The 20889-nt window shown below is 37.0% G+C and overlaps 1 protein-coding gene across 8 annotated transcripts in view; it reads left to right on the forward strand.

Moving 5' to 3' along the window:
* LOC127635439 (cAMP-specific 3',5'-cyclic phosphodiesterase 4D-like) overlaps positions 1–20889 on the forward strand; it is a 146487-nt gene that overhangs the window by 102925 nt on the left and 22673 nt on the right. For 7 of the 8 annotated variants that reach the window (XR_007969476.1, XM_052115490.1, XM_052115491.1 and 4 more), the window contains 4 exons: positions 4256–4292; positions 5999–6075; positions 6283–6332; positions 18573–18685. Coding sequence is in view for 7 of the 8 variants with exons in the window: in XM_052115490.1 (XP_051971450.1) it covers positions 4256–4292; positions 5999–6075; positions 6283–6332; positions 18573–18685 (277 nt within the window). In the remaining variant the exon portion in view is untranslated. Of the gene's footprint in view, positions 1–1304; positions 1650–4255; positions 4293–5998; positions 6076–6282; positions 6333–18572; positions 18686–20889 lie in introns of those variants that run through there. The other variant, XM_052115496.1, reaches the window with a different exon arrangement.

Genomic DNA, 20889 nt, shown 5'->3' on the forward strand with positions numbered 1-20889 from the left:
CACCGTCGTCGCTGTATTCACTCCTCAATTTCGTCATCAGCTGCTTGAGTGATCTCAAATAAAACATCTTCAGCAGAAAAAACTTCTTTTGATGATCCATTTGATGAGATAATCCGTCCAGTAAGTAAGACGCGAAAACAGATGTTGACTGGGGAACCGTCTTTTTACTATGGCTCGTTTGTTGTCAAATGGCGGGGTGTGGTCACAGCCTAATTCAGTAGGTTAGAGTGGCTGATTCAAATAAATAAAAAAACATCTTGTTCGCGAGGAATTTAAACTTCCGGATATCGTTGGAATCGTGCACTGCTTGGCTACATTTTCTATCAGTCATATCATTTCAATTCTTTCATTGGCTTTCGTTGTAAAGACAAAACAATAGGATCAGCATATCATGACGTCAAAAAACTGACCGCAGTGTTTGGATATTTCGACCTATATATTGCCTATCTTTGTATTTGTGTGTGTGTGTGCGGTCTTAATTTGTACATTACACTCTAAGCAACACACCCATATAACGTTCGGCTACCGGAGTCTGTTATTATGCATAATTTTATTGCATAACCGACAAGTATGATACTTCACCCTGAAGAAACTTCGATGTAAACAAAGGAATAACCATCAATGTTACAACGTTATTGTTTCTTTGGACTAAAAATGCTCTATGGGATGTTATTCAGTGGACCCTCACCTTTCCATCCAATCTGGAACTTTTAGCAGTGGATGCGTGTGTGGCTCGTTATTACGACACTACTGGTAAGTGCTCCGTTTTTGATTACGTTTGTTTGATCTGTATTGCTTACATAAATGCAAGAAATACATTAGTTATAAGCTTTTCATCGAAAAACAGAGCTCTATCATCGATGCTTGAGGCTTACACCTTTAAAATGATATATAGTTTGCCAAGATTAATGATGTTCTTTCACGTTAAATCTATTCATAAACATTAAACTGGGGGGGACTCTTCGGTGCGACTGCGCACTGGTGCAGGTTAACAGGTTAAATAGTATTTTTCTACACTTTTGGCAAATAAGGTTTTCTTGTTTTAATCAAACCTGATTCAATTTTGAAAGATTTCCCCCCAAAAAAGACCAAAAATTATGTCATTTTGCTTTTGAAGTGAATGTGTCTTGTTTTTAAATAGGATTAATAGATTTCTTTACTGGAAAACAAGACTAAAATAATGAGCAAGGAAATATTTGAGGTCTGAAAAAAACCCTGCTTATGATCTGTTGATTTAAAAATAACAAAAACAAAAAAAAAAACTCAATCAATCTGTGGTAATGTTGAGATTGTCAGTTGTGAAACAGCAGCAGGTTGCTGCACTTGTTGAAGTCGTGGCCTTGTGCTATGTTTAGCACGCTCTTTTTGCGTCACATTCCGTGCTGCTGCAGTTGGACGGGATCATGTGATAGACTATACTCGCCTGTTGATGACCTTTATCCTTGCCGACGAAGTGTGGAAATGTAGTGCTGAGCGATCCCTCCGTGCATACAGTACGTGCGCACACACATGTGCACACACATGGATGTACAGACACACGGCATCATGTTAAACCGCAGGAGTGTAAGCGACACCCACGTGCTGAAACGGACACGGGCCGTGCGTGAAATCGGACGCTTTTTCAGCCTGCCAGATGACAAAAGGAGAGGGTATGTTGTGTTTCGTGGTGTTCTGGAGATCTTTTCCTGTTTGTGTATAACAAAAGCACCCCCCAAACATATTTGCCTGCTTCTTGCACCCCCCGCCTACTGTAACCTCACCTTTGCCCCTTTCCCATCATCTAACAGCACGTTATGCATGCCTGCCCTGCCCACCACATGCTCATCACTGATTGCATTTTAAACATACAAATGAGCCTTAAATATACAGTATAAAGGCAGAGCAGTAATAGGCCATTTGTTTACCTCTGTTTTGAGGGGCGTTCACTCTGATGCTATGCCCACTAACTGTCTGATGCATGTTGCACATAATATTGGGAAACACTTTGTCAAGTTAGAAAATCCTAATCTGATTGGGTGGTTTGATGGAACTTTCATGAGTAAAAGCACACTGGACTTTTTATCAGTCCGCCTGGAAGCAGTCGTGTTCACAAGGTTTCGGGATATTAGAACAAGCGGTTTTCAGGATGAAATTAACACTGGATTTCCCAAAGTTTGCCAGATTAGTGATATCAAAGGTTCCTGTAGCTCAACTGGTAGAGCATGGCACTAGCAGCATCAAGATCATGGGTTCGATTCCCAGGAACTGATGAAATGAATACTTTGAATGCAGTGGAAGTAGCTTTGGATAAAAGTGTTCGTCAAATGCATGAATGGAAATGTAAAATGAAATTGTCTGTACTGAGGTTTTGTGTGCTGTACTTAGACGCTCTACACATTTTACACTATTTTCCCACATTTTCTGTGCAATTGCTTTCAGAGACTGCCACCCCATTATTTAAATTAATTATTTTTGACTTTCTTTTATTATGGTATAATATATCTCAGATTACCCCACCCCTAAACAACATGTTAGGGCAAAACCAACTGTGATTAATCACTTTATATTACAGTTAGATGGCTCTTCCTGTCTAAGTGGACAAAACATTGCCATTTTATTCAAATGAGAGATTAGTGCAGACAAAATCAAACAACCCGCAACTATCAGGGAGTTTTAAAATTGTGATTTCCAGGGCCTGGGAAATTAAATCATATTATAAAGTCAATAAGTCATAAATGTATATATTAATATATTTTTATTTAGTTAAGCTTAATTCTTAAATGTACAAATTTAGAGATTGCTCCTACTTTAAAAAAATGTTTTAGAATGCTTCCAATTATTTCTAGTAATCATGAATGACTCGTTTAAAAGTCATGGAAATTCATTAATCAAGAGGTGTGGGAAACATGAGGTGATAAGCCTGAATTATAACTCAGCGGTTCAGCGACTTGTCGACCTCCAGTGATTTAATGGCTGTTAACGTGAACGCACCTTCATGCATAAAGTGGCATGCTTGTTGTTCAAAAAATGTCCCACATGGAACAGTTTTAGGGCATTTTGTGCCTTGGATGGAAAGGAGAGTGAAAAGAAACAGAAAGGACTGTGAGAGAGTTTGGAAACGGATGAGAAAGTGAGGTCGGACTTGAACCTGCATTCCCACGAGCACCACTTTTAATGTGTCGTGAGCATGTGTGCGGCCCACTGCGCCTATTACACTTACTGAGGATTTCATTAGGACCTTTACCAGGAAGTGGAATACAATTGTAAAGGTTTTGTGGTTATTTCACCCCAGATTTCCCCATCAGATCAGGACAGTGCATATTCTGTGAACTGTGAATACCTAGAAAGCATTTTTGGGCATCATAATTATGTTGGGAATGCTTGAATGAGCAACCAATCACAGAGAGATTTGCAAATTGCTACCTGTGACAAGCAAGACAAACACTCAAACAATAGGTGATTTAAGTACCAATCAGCAGCATTTGTGGCCATCTTAGTATTATTCACAATCAGAACATGCTTATGATTCCCAAAAATGCTGTCTAGGTACTGTAGAAATCTCACTATGTGCCAAAGATAACCACAACACCTCAATGTCCTCGTACCAGCTCTTCTAGAAAAGTTTATGTTTGTATGTGACACATTTGTTTTGTTTTGTTTTTAAACTCAAGAAGCTATCCTATCAGATTTAGTCATATTATATTTGTATATTCTTTATATTTTCTACATCATTTTTATCATAATTGTTATTGTTGTGTCATCCAGGTTTCATTGAATTCAATATCCTAAACGATAATCAGTAGAACAACAGACTTTTCATGTTTTTTTGGGATTGAACTCTTCTTCTTCACCATATAATACAATGCAATATGTCTGGTGGTAATTAACTGTGTTGGCAATGGTGATATCTGAAAGACAGTGTTGTCTTATTCAGTAATTCTGTCATCTTTCTCTCCAGACACCGGTACTCTAGATAACATTCACTAGCATTGAAAGCATTAATGCAAGCGTGTCCCTGCCTTGTCTCTTGTCACACAAACAAACCATATCTTATTCGTCTAAACGGATTAAACTTTGGTGTTCCATATCTATTTATGATTAAAAAAAAATCTCCACTTTCTTGATGATATGGTTCATTTGTTTTGACAAATGCATGCAACATAATACACATTCGTATTGTGCATTAAGAATCTCATTGTTTTCTTTGGCATATTAACATGTTGTGTTGTTTGTATGTCACACTTCTGACTTCCTGTCTTTGTTCTTTCTCTTCCAGTCATGGCGATGACTTCATCGTTACACCGTTTGCACAGGTCAGTGACCCGAGAAACAGTTCAGGGTGATCGATTGGACTGATTAAACTATTAGGCCTTTCTACAGTGATATGATGAGGGCTAAAGTCAACATGAAACACTGTTCGCAATGCATTTTAAAGGGATAGTTCACCCAAATATTTTAATTATCTCATTTACTCACCCTCATACTGTCCCAGTTGTGTATTACTTTCTTTCTTCGGTTGAACACAAACAAAGATTTTTAGAAAAATATCTCAACTCTGTTGGTTCTCACAATGCAAGTGAATGGTGACCAGAACTCAGAAGGTCTAAAAAGCACATAACGGCAGCATAAAAGTAATCGATAAGGCTCCAGTGATTAGATCCATATTTTCAGAAGCAATATGGATAGGTGTGGGTGAGAAACAGCCCAATATTTCTGTCCTTTTATATTATAAATCTCCTTTGATCAGTAGGTGGCTGAAAGTGAAAGTGAATGTGGAGATTTACAGTGAAAATGGACATAAATATTGATCTTTTTCTCACCCACTTTTATCAAATAGCTTCAGAAGATATGGATTTAACCACTGGAGGTTTATGGATTACTTTTGTGCTGCCTTTACATCCTTCTGAGTTCTGGTCACCATTCACTTGCATTGTGATTTTCTTCAAAAATCTTTATGTTCTGCAGTAGAAAAGAAAGTCATACACATCTGGGATGGCATGAGGGTGAGTAAATGATGAGAGAATTTTCATTTTTGGGTGAACTATCCCTTTAATTCCATAATGTGACATATTGTTAAGTGAAACAGATATGTAGAATTTTTTAGGATGGGATTCGATTCAAGTTGTTCCAGTAAGATTCAAGTAATTTGTTATATTTATTGAAAGACTGTGTACTAATTAATTGTTCACAATAAGGCCAGGAATGTAGAGTATAAAAAGAAAGTAAATGGGGTCAATTTAAATTTCATGTTGACATTAAAACCTGTTTAGTCAGAGAGAACTGAATTGTTACTGAATTATCATTACTTTTTAGCACAGTATTTTAGCTGTTCATTTGTGTTTAATGCCGCAGAATTTAAAGGAATTTACACAAAAAATCACTTTGCCAAATTTTCTTAAAGAGATAGTTCACCCAAAAATGAAAATTCTCTCATCATTTACTCCCTCATGCCATCCCAGATGTGTATGATCTGGGATAGAAGAATATCTCAGCTCTGCAGGTCCATACAATGCAAGTGAATGGTGATCAGACCTTTGTAGCTTAAAAAATTGCATTACACAAACATCTAAGTAATCCATAACACTCAGTGGTAAATCCATATCTTCATAAGCGATATAATAGGTGTGAGTGAGACACAACAGATCAAAATTAAGTAAACTATTTACTCTAAATCTCCACTTTCACTTTTCATCTGAAAGTCACATGTGGTGCCTGTTTATTTTCACGTTCACTTCTGAAAGTAAACGTTAAAGTGGAGATTTAGAGTAAAAAAGGACTTAAATATTATTCTGTTTCTCACCTACACCTATTACATCGCTTTTGAAGATATGGATTAAACCACTGGAGTCGTATATATTACTTTTATGTTTCCTTTATGTGATTTTTGGAATGATGAGAGCATTTTCATTTTTGGATGAACAATTCCTTTACACAAGGTAAAATGTTATGTGCAGAATACCAAAACATACATATAATACAATTGTTTTGACATCTGACTTTTTTTACTCTTCTTTTGAAGGTGCTGGCTAGTTTGCGGACAGTACGGAATAACTTTGCCACGTTAACAAACATTCAGCAAGATCGAACGTCCAACAAGTGAGTCCAGTTATGTCAAAACTTCAGTTTTACAAGTGTGATGAACCACAGTTGAGATATGAAAAGAGTAGAAGAGGAAAATCCTAGCTCAGATCATACTTAAAAAAACAAACAAACAAAAAACGTATGTGTAAGACTGAAATGCGTTACAAATATTATGACTAAAATGTACAACACTTTCTGCTTTTTATTATGAATTGTTGGCAGGCGATCGCCCATGTGTAATCAACCGCCTCTCACGAAGGCCTCCTTCACAGGTGAGATGATTTTTTTTGCTAAACATATGAACATTTCCAGGATTTACCCTATTGCTTTTTTTATATTGTTTTAATCCTTTTATGTTAAATAGCTCGAACTTTGACCTTTAACTTTGATATATTGGCAAATCTCAGCACAGTTTGAGATAATGTTGAGATCTCCTCTGATCTCTGGTCTTTTTCTCAGGGGTAAAATGTGAGAAGCAGGAGACTTAAGCAAAAGTCTCTGTTTAATCTCATTGCTGTCTTGGAGAACTAATGGAGATATTAAGATGTTTTCTTTCCAATGGTTTGCATTTGATGTGGTGGTCTTGAACTAACCTGCTATAGCGGCAGTTCACCTCTAGGGAGTGACAGACCGCCTTTCATTTTTGCACTTCTCGGTTCCCCCGCCTGTGATCAGAGTCATGCTATTGCGTCTTGTAACGTCATAAGCATTTAACTGACTTCATTTATTTAAACACTTGTATGTAGTGGTTACAATTTGAAATGAGGTTTATTATTACGCATTAGTCATCATGAACAATATTTTTTAGAACATGTGTTAGTCTTTGCTATGGTTAATTACAAATGTGCTAGTTAGTTCATGCGAGTGCACTGATTAATATATACTGTAGAACTTTTAATGTTCAAATATATTAGTATATGTAATATTGAACATTAACCAAGATTAATAAATACTGTAAATGTATTGTTTATTATTAATGCATATTAACTATTGCGTTAACTATTGTTTTATGTTTACGTTTTTTTAATGCAGTAAACACAACACAAAAGCCGTAATGGCTTTGAGAGTTATGAAACTTTCACCCTTAAGAATTGTGCAAAGATATTATTAATAGAAGTGTCACAGCTGGTGTCCCACCAATATGACATATTATTCGCATACACATGCCATCTCGCTTTCATGCTCGGTCAGAGACATGCTTCTGGCACACAAGAGCACGTGCCAACGTCTTACTGTGGCTTGCAAAATGAGCTTGTCAATCACCCCTCTCTCAAATGTCTATTGATGCACAAAGCCTAATATGCAAACTATCTAAACATACAGTACCAGTTACAAGTTTGGACACCTACTTGTTCTTTATTATTGCTATTTCCCAAATTTTATATGTATATTAAAGGCTTCAAAACTGTGTAAAATATAAAAAGGAAAGTTTGGGAACTTTGTAGTCTCAGAAATGAAATCTATCTTCTATTTTAGCTTCTTCAAAGTCGCCACCCATAGATTACAACTCTGCACACTCTGGGAAACTCGTAATAAATTGTACGTGATGGGGAAATTGAATCGTACCACTTGGCTTGCATGAAAAGGGATTACTTTTATTCACATAGAGACCAACCAATCAACAAACATTATTTTAAATTGATACAATACAGGCATAAACTTGAGCTAGCCTCCTGTCTACCACTTTATTAAAGAAAGGAAATATCTGTGAACAAATTTGGTTACTCATTCCATATTTACTTATTATTAATGGATGTATTTCAATAACCTGTAATACACTTCCCTCGTCTCACTCCAAACCCGCTGATTTATTTTTTCTGTGTTGCACAAAAGTTATTTTCCTGTTAAAATCATGGTTTAGGTTTAGGGTTTGGGTTAGGATTTAAACTTAAGAAAAATAATAGTATAATAACATGTGTTTTGTATGAGCCAACACAACTTGAAATATAATATTTATATTTTTAAAGGTTTTTAGGAGGGCTTACGATTTAACACGTTAATTCAATGTGATTTATTTTATAAAAAAATAACGTGTTAAAAATATTTACGCTATTAATCGTCCCTGGACCAAAATAAGGAATATTTCTACTCAAGCTTGAAGTACCTGTTTTCAGAAGAGGGTAGTAAGCAAAACTCCAGCTGTATTGGCAACATGCTATAGAACATAACTTGGCACAGCGGCCTAAAAACACTATGTTTATGACACAAAGCAACAAAAAGTGTCCATCAGACAATAATATGGAAATAAACAATATATTGCCTTTTAAAGACACTTTTTTTTTGTATTATCAATGCTTAACTCGTCTGCCACAATAATAATGTATTTCAATTATGTACATTATTCTATTATAATAGGTATTCTATGTATAATTATTTAAATATAATTATATTTTATTTAATCATAATATATTGAGTTATTGTTATTTGAGGGCCTTTCTCAGCAAATGTTTATGTTTATATATATATATATATATATATATATATATATATGCAATTAATTTGAACAATTGGCACATCATGCAATTATTTAAATAAAAAAAAATTCAATTGATTAACATCCACAGTTTTTAGACCATGAAAGCATAAATCCAGTCAATTGTGTTCTGATTTTTTGACTGATAGTGTACATACAGTATGTGTATATGCTCTGACAACAAATATTCGCTGCTTAAAACCGAGAGGTCTTGCCCCTTGGTTTCAGATGATTTGACTGTGGTTGCCTGGCAACCTGATGGTGGATGGCATAAGCATGTGGGGTTCGTGCGATCTCAGAAAGATGGAGATAGAGTCTCACGAGAATTACCTCGTGAAACTCGAGCACTTCTGCCCATATGTGGCATCTAGTTGATGCCTCCATTTCTGCAGGTGTTTGTGTCAGCCCGAGGGTTCTGTTTCCCACGGCTGCTTTCTCAGTATTACTGGCGAGGTCTTGTGTATTTCAGGGGTGGCTGACCTACTGAGGGGTGACATTGCGTTTTCTTTTTCAAAAGCCGCTTGGCATATAACGCTGCCAGGTGCTGGCTTTGAGTGATTTATCTCAAGTGCATTGCACAAGTTTGACTTGGTTGTGTTGTTGATGATCTGTTTGGGTCAAACCTTTACTAGAGAAACGCCACTCGCGAGCACAGATATGTGCTTTTCATTGGTCTACATGTGAATTTAGCACAAATTAGGATATATGGAAGCAATATATGCTTTGGACATTTTGAAACCAGTGGTTGATGTGGTAGCAAGTAAATGATAGCATACTGTACGTGGTGTTACATGGTTTTCTGCATTTTTGCCCATCGTTAATTGAAAATTTTACTTCTAAGAGGCAAAAACGTAAAAACAAAAATGTCCATGTTATATTTTACTTGAAAAATCTAAAGTATAAAATAAGAAATTGTATTTTGTGTTAAAACAATTAAGCCTGTTTAATTACGATTAAGATTTTGATACATTAAGATATGTGACGTTATTTGCATTTAAGCACATTTTCCCCTCAAATTCTCATCACTCATAAGACATTCACATATCACCATGTTCCGCATATAATGATTTATTATTATTATTATTAATAATTTCAGTTAATCAATTAAGTTCATGATGTATATTTACTAGAATTGTACTTTACAAATGTACATTAGAATTTTTATAATTGATCCTTTTTTGCATTATTGTAATGTGAACAACATTTGATTACACTAAAATGTCATAAAATTAATGTCTACATATAAATATTTACAAATATAATTTTTGTTCCCTTCTTTTTTGATTTTGGGTTGATATATCATATTATATGTATTATATTATATTATATTATATTATATTATATTATATTATATTATATTATATTATATTATATTATATTATTTTGTGTTTACATGGTTTGTTTCTAAATCAAAAGGTTGAAGTTTTTAACTAAATATATCCAGGTCATATTTCAACTCAAAATCAAAAGTATAAAATATATATATATATATATATATATATATTTTGCACAAAGAAAATCAAGGGTATTTTAGGAACACAGATGTTTTTGCATTATGACATTATTTTCATGATAATAAAGCACATTTTCCCATGAAACTTTGATTACGTAAAATAAAAATGTGTTAATATTTCCATGTTGTGTTCTTACATTTGTACAAATGTCTGTTTTTGTTTTATGCTACTGATAATATGGTTAGGGACTTATTTGCCATGAAAATAATGTCACAATGCAAAGAAAATAAAAGGAAAACAATATCATTTCTTAAAGAGAAAACTGGGGCTAGTTGTCACAAGGAATTGTCACTAGGGCTATATCTCATTAACAATAATATTTAGAGTAAAAAGTAAATTATAGTATATTATTTTGGTTTAAAATACTGTAAACCTACCCTGAGAAATATTCACTGGAATAAAAAGTGTGACAACTAGTCCCGACTTAGGGTGAAATATAATTAGATTTTCTTAAATTCTTAAATTTCTCTTTGGGATTTACCCAGGGTATTTGTACTCTGTTTTCCTGTATCTAATAAATGTATCTCGTAAGTTCTCTCTGCGTGGATGTAACATGCAGTCAGATAGTGTGTTTGCTCTGCTCGGGTGTTCCTCTCTTGTGGAGTCCACTCCAGTGTTTGGCTTTGGCCCTGCCCTGCTCTCAGTCACAGCAGCTTTTGAGGGGCTGGCCTCTGGTGTCGCACTGAACACGAGAAGAATGCCATTGACGTCAGAAGAGATGTTGTCAGCAAGGACAGTGGACCCCTGCTCTTGAAATCTCCTCCGAGTGATTGGACAGTCTTTGACACAAGGGCAAAGGAAAGGGGGGGCTTGGGAAGGAGAGAATGCCACACATGATGTGATTCTTTTCCTCAATTATACACCCTTTTCCCTTCTTAAGCCTTTCATCTGTCTCTATACTGGGAATTTGAAGGTTTAAATGACTTGATTCCGGTTCCAATTTCAGTTCATTAATGATTCCATTTTAAATTTAAATAACATTTTTCTAAAGAAGACACAATTTTTATTTGCATTCAAAACAAATTTTAAGCCTTTAAGCCTTTTGATCAAAAGATTTAAAGTCATTATTTACTCATTCGTATGTCGTTCTAAATCTGTATGACTTTCTTTCTTCCATAAAACACAAAAGGAGAATTTAAGAGCTAATTTAAGTGTAAAAGGTTTTAAGTCATTATTTACTTGAATTTCTAAATCCATATGAACTCCTTTCTTCTGTGGAACACATAAAAGTAAAGTTTCAGAAGTTTATTCTGGCTACTCTTTTCATATAATTAAATTAAATTAAATTAGGACTTAAATTCAAAGATCTTTTTGTCTTTTTTTCTCTGTCTACCTTTCTTTATGTCTATTTTCTCTCTATCATCCTTGTTTTCACATACTGAGACTCTCGTTTGTGTATATGTATTATGGGACTCTGTCACCACGCTATGTTTTCGTCCCTAACATGATGGACTAAGCCTCTGATTGCCTTGTGTGTGTAGCATGTTCTGAGTCAGAGATTGAGCAAACACTATGACCAGCGCAGAGCTGGATGTCAAATTCACATGGCGTGTTACTCAAAAGGTTAACCTGTAACAATAGCACAAAGATCCCATGACTGCTGATGTGCATTTTGTGATTGTGTCACCTGCAAGCATGTCTTGATGAATGATTTTCTTGTTGTGTAACTTTAGCCCATCTAATGCAATACACACTATTGACATCACAGCAATTCATTTTGTCAGCACACTTAAAGTTATTGTTTGTCATAAGCAAGTCACCTGTGCTGTGTGAACATATGCACATCCAATGACGCATGTTAGGGGTTTAAAACTGGCCTGTTATAATCCAGGATTACAATCAAAAATTGAAATCTGGCCCTGAACCGGGAATGCATCAGTCCCATAATGAAGATTAATTTTCAATAGTAATCTACGTAGATTAACTGTCAGGTAATCCTCAAGCGCATAACAGTGAATGAAAGTGTGTATTTCTTTTTTCTGCACTGGGATGGTGTGCTACTAAAGTAAACAACATAACATCAGGATCCTCATGAACATTCTGGGACGTGACCGAGCAGTTGCTATCTCAAGCAATCTGCCTGTCATGAGTAAAGCAATCTCTCATCTTCCCCAAATCTGATGCTAATCAGACTTTTGTTGATTTGCTTATTTGCTGTTTTTGTAATGTCTAGCTCTCTTAGTGTTAATGAACATGTTTAATTAGAGCTGTTTTTATTTTAAAGACACAATAATACAAGTACAGTATGCTACATATATCATACTGCATAAATGTTTTGTTTTGTACATGTTGTTAATACAAAAATACAGTTTAAAGTAAGTGAAATCACATCCTTTAAGTGAAATCAGACATCCAAATATTATGATAATTGATAACTCTTTTTATGTGATAAACAATAACTGAAATGAGGCTGATATTTAAACAGATGAATCACTATTTAGCAGAAATAATAAATAACGATATTGTACTTTATAAACCTGGTATAGTTAAATAGTTTACTGACTGTTTTAATTAGTTTAATTTAATTAGCTGTGTTTGTAGCTTGCTAGTCTGCTTAGCATTGATTATTCTTGTTATACGGTCATCGTTTTATCTTTTACCATTTTACTGCATGCTTAGTTTTTTCATCCCACTTTTCAACTGTGTGTATTTTACACCGCACACCCGTTTTCTCTCTTTTTTATTTTCTTTTTTCCCGCTTGTCTACATCTTGCGTCTCGACCGCATGCGTTCGTTTTCTCCTGTGTTTTACATGGATTATTGCATCAAGCTCAAACCTCTGCTGATCAGGAACAAAATCAAACCACATCGATCTCAAACCCTCGCCACTCAAGAACAACCATAACAACAACAAAAAATTGCGGTAAGTCATTGCATCCACTCATGTTATTCCTTCCTGCATTGCATGCCATGTGTTTACTATAGCTTCTTCCATCAGCAGTGAGGCATTTACAGGCTGACGGAGAAGTTTAATGAGTTAGAGACACACATCCGAACCTTAGTAGAAGTCAGTGAGAAAGAGAAGACGGTAGATACTGTTTCAGATGCAGGTAGTACAGCAAGCAACACACACACACATTGGTTCTGGCTCTAGAGCCCCCACTGCTGACGTCTCATCGGCATACTCCCTCAGCAAATCGACACTAATCTCCCATTCCTGTTAGGTTTTCCAATCAATTCTCCCCATTCATTGATGCACCCACTGAGAATCATTTTGAAAGAGCATTGGTCATATGTTTTTCAATTGTAAGGAACGTGGAAATAGATACTCCTTGAGCATCTGACATCAGATTAAATTTACAAGTGCTGGCTAATGCTAAATGTAGATTTTCTAAAATTGTTATTCATGTTGGCACTAACGATGTCCGGCTTTGCCAGTAGGATATCACTAGAGATAATGTTAAAGAGGAGTATGAACTTGCAAAAACTATGTCAGACACTGTAATGTGCTCTGGCCCCCTCCCTGCTCATTGTAGTAACGAGGTTTATAGTAGATTAGTCACTGAATGGCTGGATGTCTGAGTGGTGTTTGGAGAATTGAATAGGATTTATAGACAGTTGGAAGAGTTTTGGGGTAGACCTGATCTGCTAAAGAGAGGCTCCAGTAATTTAGTATTTCATAGTCTTAATCATGGTAGTATCTGACTAGCTGGGGCCCAGGTCAGAAAGCAGACAAACTGGTTAATCTGAACGTCTGCTAGCTGCCTTGAGACGTCACACAGGTAACATAAATTACAACACATAGAGACTGTGTCACCTAGATATCTTATAGAGTCTGTGTCTGTTTCCTGAACTGTAGAAAAAAAATAAAACTTTCAAATAATGAAGAGAAATATCATATAAAACTAGGGCTACTAAACATTAGATCTCTTTAAACACTAATAAACACTGATTGTAAATTAAATTATTACAGATGATAGTTTGGTTGCACTCTGCTTGACTGAAACATGGCTTAAACTGGATTCATATATAAGTTTAAATGAATCTACTCCCCCAGGTTATTGTTATAAACATGAGCCTTGTGGGAAGGGTTGAGGAGGAGGAGTTGCTATAATTTACTGTAAAGTTTTTGGTGTTACTCTTAGGACAGGATGTCATTTTAAGTCTTTTGAACTAATAATGCTTAAATTGACACCGTCAGATACAAATAAAAAATCTCTGTCGTCTTTTGCCCTTGTAACATTATATAGATCACCCAGCCATATTCTGATTTCCGAATCTAGTATTTACCGTAGATAGAGCTTTAATTGTTGGTGACTTCATCATTCACATAGATAATGAAAATGGGTTTAGCATTTATTGATATTCTCAATTTTATTGGAGTCAGACAAAATGTGACAGGACCAACTCATCACCATAATCATATGCTAGATTTTATTCTGTCATATGGAGTTGATGTTGATACTATAGAAATTCTACAGCAGAGCGATGAAATCTCAGATAATTACCTCATCACTTGTTTGCTGCGATCTGCTAATGTCACTCAATCTACACCACGCTATCATTCAGGTAGAACTATTTTTTCAACCACTTAAGATAGCGTCACTAAAAAACTTCCTGTAAGCCAAAAAGTCTAGAAGAACTTGATGTAATAACAGAAAATATAAATACAGTGTTCTCTAGCACTCTTGATAGTGTTGCCCCTTTTTGATTAAAGAAGATTCAAGAAAAACGCCCCGCACCATGGTACATCGATCACATTCATGCTCTCAAGAGAACAGCTCGGAAAATGGAGTGAAAGTGTAAGAATATAAAATTAGAGGTATTTTGAGGTGCATGGAAAGATAGTGTCTGTAGCTACTTAAAGCTGCCAGGTCAGCATTTTTTAGCAAACTCATAGAAAATAACCACAACAGTCCTAGGTGTTTATTCAGTACTGTGGCTAAATTGATTAGGAATAAAGCCTCGACTGAACCAGATATTCCGCCACAGCACAATAGTAATGACTTAATGACTTTTTTACTGATAAAATAGAAATCATCAGAAATAAAGTTGGAATTATGCAAGTAACAGTCACAGCACCTCAGAAAACAGTGTCTCATAATTTTCCTCACGAGCAACTTCAATCCTTCTCTGTCATAGGTCATGAAAAGCTAACAAAACTTATCAAAAAAATCAAAAGTTACAACATGTATGTTAGATCCAATATCAACTAAGCTCTTAAAAGAAGTATTCCCTGTAATCTCAGAACCTCTTCTTAATGACAGTTATCAAACTGCTTATTTAGAAGCCACATCTTGATCCTAGAGAATTAGCTAATTATTGGGGGATAAATCTCCCATTTATGCCGAAAATTCTAGAAAAGGTAGTGTCCTCCCAACTATGTTCATTTCTATAGAGAAATTGTTTATATGAACAATTTCAGTCAGGATTTAGGCCCCATCCCAGTACAGAGACTGGACTTATCAGAGTTGCAAATGACTTGCTCTTATCATCTGATCACGGCTGCATTTCTCTTCTAGTGCTTTTAGATCTTAGCGCTGCCTTCGACACAATAGATCACGACATTCTCTTGAATATGCTGGAGAATTATGTTGGCATTTGTGGACTTACATTAGCATGGTTTAGGTCCTATTTAACAGAACACTGCCACTTTGTATGTGTAAACAAGGAATTGTCAAAGCAAACAAAAGTTAAGTATGGAGTGCCACAGGGATCAGTTTTAGGACCTCTGCTTTTCTCCTTATTTACGTTTCCCCTGGGAGATATTATCCGAAATCGTAGAATAAGTTTCCACTGTTATGCCAACGATACCCAACTTTATATTTCTTCTTAACCCGAATATGAAATGGCTCCTAATCTATGGAATAGTCTCCCTAACACTATTCGGGATGCAGACAAACTCACTCAGTTTATGTCTCATCTATTTAGACAGGCATACACCTAATGTATCCATCAACTCACAATTAGGCTGCTTTAGTTAGGTCTGCCAGAACCAGAAAAATTTCTCATAATCTATAACTTTACAATAAATGGAATTCCATCAATGCTAATAGTATTCTATTTGTTTCCCTGTCTCAAACTAGGGATTTATATCCCGAGGATATCAGAGCCGGCCTCCCCAGCCGGGATCCTGCTCCATTCCTGCTTGGTGTCAGACTGCACTGCTATGTGTCGCTGAGTGATGATGACATACTTCAGCTGGTGCTAGCCAGACATCACTTCAGTCTTTAATGATGAACTTTATAGGCTTGCTTGAAAATTCCAGAAAATTATGTCTAGCCTTTAGGCAATTAGCCAATTAGCTTCTGATTGGCTAATTGGAGTCAATTGGAGGTGTACCTGTGGATGTATTTTAAGGCATCTTAAGTATCTTCTATCTCAGTGCCTCTTTGTTTGACATCATGGCAAAATCAAAAGAAATCAACCAAGACCTCAGAAAAAAAAATTGTGGACCTCCACAAGTCTGGTTCATCCTTGGGAGCAATTTCCAAACGCCTGAAGGTACCACATTAATCTGTACAAACAATAGAACATAAGTATAAACATCAATGGACCACGCAGCCATCATACTGCTCAGGAAGGAGACACATTATGTCTCCTAGAGATTAATGTAGTTTGGTGCGATAAGTGCAAATCAATCTAAGAACAACAGCAAAGGACATTGTGAAGATGCTATGAGGAAATATGGAAACAGGTAGTCAAGCATCTATATCAGTAAAATTATTCCTATATCGACATAACCTGAAAGGCTACTCGGCAAGGAAGATGCCATTGCTCCAAAATCACAATAAAAAAGCCAGACTACAGTTTGCAAGTGCACGTAGGAACAAAGATCTTACTATTTGGGGAAATGTCCTCTGGTCTGATGAAACAAAACTTGAACTGTTTGGCCATAATGACCATTGTTAGGTTTGGAGGAAAAAGGTGAGGCTTGCAAGCCGAAGAACACCATCGCAACCGTGAAGCATGGGGGTGGAGGCATCATGTTGTGGGGGTGCTTTGCTGCAGGAGGGCTTTGTGCACTTCACAAATAGATGGTATAATGAGGAAGGAAAAGTATGTGGATATATTGAAACAACATCTCAAGACATCAGCCAGGAAGTTAAAGCTTGGTCACAAATGGGTCTTCCAAATGGACAATAACCCCAAGCATACCTCCAAAGTTGTGGCAAAATGGCTTAAGGACAACAATGTCAAGATACAGGATTAGCCATCACAAAGCCCTGACCTCAATCCGATAGAAAAATTGTGGGCAGAACTAATAGTAAATCATTCTCTCTACTATTATTCTGAAATTTCACATTCTTAAAATAAAGTAATGATCCAAACTGACCTAAGACAGGGAATATTTTCAACGATTAAATGTCAAGAATTGTGAGTAACTGAGTTTAAATGGATTTGGCTAAGGTGTATGTAAACTTCTGACTTCAACTCTGTGTGTGTGTACGTGTGTGTATGTATGTGTGTGTGTATATATATATAATTTTTTACTTTTATATATATATATATATATATATATATATATATATATATATATATATATATATATATATAAAAATCTTTATTTTTATAAAAAAAAATTATTGTACCATTTATTTATCCAACAATATGTGCAGTATACCAACATATGTTGTGGTTAATTTGATATACTGTTCAGATGTTGTTGAAATTCTAGACAGAACTACAGTATGCATTTTTAATTTACACATTTGTAAAAGAGATCAGGCCTGTTTTTGCTGACAGCAGAGTGTACATGAGTCCAGTTCCATAGCTCCACTCCGGATCTTTCAGCTCTTACTGCGTCGTGCTCTTCAGCTCTGTAGGTTTGTGGTTTTACAGGAAGCCGATCATGTTTGTGTAAAGCAATGCCTCCCTATGTCATGTCTGTGTAGCTGAGGTTCTGCACCGCTCTCGCACTGTGTTGCTTGTGCCAGCTCTTTTTTATGACTGTGGATATTGCTGGCTTGCAGGCTCTCCAGGAAAACTCAGCAAAGCCAGACGCTTCATATACAAGGGTCGGGATCTCTGGGGGTTTGAAAGCAGTGACAGTTGCTGGGGGTCTTTTGCATTTTTTCTCTATTTTTTTAGAGAACGTCAGCTTGAAGACTTCTGGAGTTCATGTTTTTTTTCTAACCACATGTGGGGGACACAATGTAGGGAAATGGAATATTTACGGAAGCTGACTCCAGCTCAATAAAAGCAGATTGAGAAAGGACTCTCTGTGTTTGTGTGTATATGCTTTGTTTTATAGGAGCATGGGGCTCTGGTGCGTTCTACACCAGGAGCCCTGCATGGCTGGGCTGCCAGCGGTGTAACTCCGTTTTATTGTCTCTTCTGGACTCCAGCGCTATTGTTCAGTGGCTAAGGAGATACAAGAAGCTTTTTGAGGGCAAGGAGCTACTAATATTTGATCCTTCAGCCCTGTTTTTCCTCATAGGGGAGTTCTTTTCAGCACATTATGAAGAGTCACCCATGTGGAAATCCCAACATGGCTGTCTATGACATGGACGATGTCCGGGAAGCCTCGGCTAGCCCGGTCAAACGCCTCAAAACTGACCATCCCCTCCCCTGTCTCCCTCCAGAGGAGGCCTACCAGAAGCTGGCCACCGAGACCTTGGAGGAGCTGGACTGGTGCCTGGACCAGCTGGAGACCGTGCAGACCCGACACTCGGTCAGCGAGATGGCCTCCAACAAGGTGAGTCACCCTTAAACTTACTGCCTCAAGCTTGGTATTTTCCACTTGCATCCCTCTCCAGGGAGCTAAGGTTTACATCACCCTAGACCGAAGGGCTTCCCCTCGACTTAATGTCATTACCGCCAACAGAGTTCATGTTATTTGTGCAGTTTGGCTGGGCTGTTGGCTTGCAGATGACATACGTTATCAGGTAGCGTCAAGCCAAGATGGCTGACCCAGGGGGTTGCAGTTTCTGGGAGATGTGTACACACTACCCATGTATGTGCAGGGATGTGAGTCAGGCATTTGATAAGACATGCTCATCCAATGGCTTGGCACGTTTCCACAACATACAATATAAAACTTGAAATGCTTGATGCCATAGTATGTGAGTACAACTGGCAGTGTCCTTTACACTGGTGTGTGTTTATGCATGCATGTGTCTGTGTGCACATATACTTGAATTGATGATTTAACATTGGGGGGCAATCTGTTAAGGTCAGATTGCTTAGCATCGCTGATGACCACATAGACACTTTTTAATATGGCATGGCGATGTGCTCAGGACTGCAGTCTCCACCAAACCGTCCCTGTTTTCTGTTTTAGGGGGTGTAGATAAATTTGGGGCAGAGGTCTTGTTTTGCTTTATGTGGTTAGTGCAAGTATCAGAAAAACCTGGAGTGGGGTGCCATTGTTATTGAAGGTCATGTATCATATTTCTCATACAGACTGTCTGATATAATGCTTGTTGTTTGTAAATGTGAGCCATCTATCTTACTTGAATTTTTATACATTGATAAGTCATTTCACAAGCAGTGAGTGATGCTTGCCTGTTCAAAACTGGCTGTTATGATGCTGGGTGGTTACAACGGGGTTGCTAGGGTGTTTGGGGGTGGGGGGTGGGGGGGTTGCTAGGTAGTTTCTTGGTTGCTCTGGATCGTTGCTTACAAGCCCAAATCAAGAGTACTCCCTCAAGTCTATATGAGATTCTGGTCTCTAGATATGGTTTGTATTGTAGCATTTCTACATTGTAATGTTGCAGCAAAAAAACATTTTAAACCTTAAATAATGACAGCTTAACAACAACGTAAGAAACGTGCCATAACATTCAAACAACATACAGTAGCATAGAAGCATTACCATAACTCTTTGAAGGATGTATGTTTGAAACACATTCTTATCCCAGTATTAGGCAATGTTTACATTTAACTATTCATATTACTATTGATTTATTTTGCTAACATGCAATCACTCACCAGCTTGGCATCTGTGAGCATGTTGACAAAAAGAATGTTTACAGTGGCACACGATTATATAACCTCACCAAAACACCATCAGCTTTTATTGTTGAATAGACTGAAAAAGCCCTTTCTAGGACACGATAAGCTGGTTTCAGGCCCAACACTGGCGGACTTAAAATTTCAGCATGTCACGAAAGTGTCACGATTTGGTGAAGCACATGACCTACCTTATGGTTTCCATAAACACACCAAAACCTGATTATTACAATTGACAGTAGCTTAAAGGCCTCTCTAAATATTGTAGTTTTAGGTACAAAATTGTAAAAGAAAATGTAAGTGGTGTTTGCCCATGTAAAACTCACTGCCATGATCCTAGGATGTTCTTGGTGCTTGCTAGAGTATTTACATTTACATTTATGCATTTGGCAGACACTTTTATCCAAAGCGAATTACAGTGCACTTATTACAGGGACAATCCCCCCGGAACAACCTGGAGTTAAGTGCCTTGCTCAAGAGCACAATGATGGTGGCTGTGGGGTTAGAACCTGTGACCTTCTGATTAACAGCCCTGTGCTTTAGCCACTACACCACCACCACTTGCTAGAGTATTGCTAGGGTGTTCTAAGTGCTTGCTAGAGTATTGCTAGGGGGTTCTAAGTGCGTGCTAGAGTGTTGCTAGGGGGTTCTAAGTGTGTTGCTAGGGGGTTCTAAGTGCTTGCTAGTGTGTTGTTAGGAGGTTCTGAGTGCTCACTAGAGTATCGCTAGGGGGTTCTAAGTGCTTGCAAGGGTGTTCTAAGTGCTTGCTAGAGTATTGCTAGGGGGTTCTAAGTGTGTGCTAGAGTATTGCTAGGGGGTTCTAAGTGCTTGTTAGAGTATTGCTAGGGGGTTCTAATTGCTTGAAAGGGTGTTCTAAGTGCTTGCTAGAGTATTGCTTGGGGGTTCTAAGTGCTTGCAAGGGTGTTCTAAGTGCTTGCTAGAGTGTTG

The sequence above is a fragment of the Xyrauchen texanus genome, chromosome 43 (assembly GCF_025860055.1).
Source record: "Xyrauchen texanus isolate HMW12.3.18 chromosome 43, RBS_HiC_50CHRs, whole genome shotgun sequence".
In the NCBI taxonomy this organism is placed as follows: Eukaryota; Metazoa; Chordata; class Actinopteri; order Cypriniformes; family Catostomidae; genus Xyrauchen; species Xyrauchen texanus.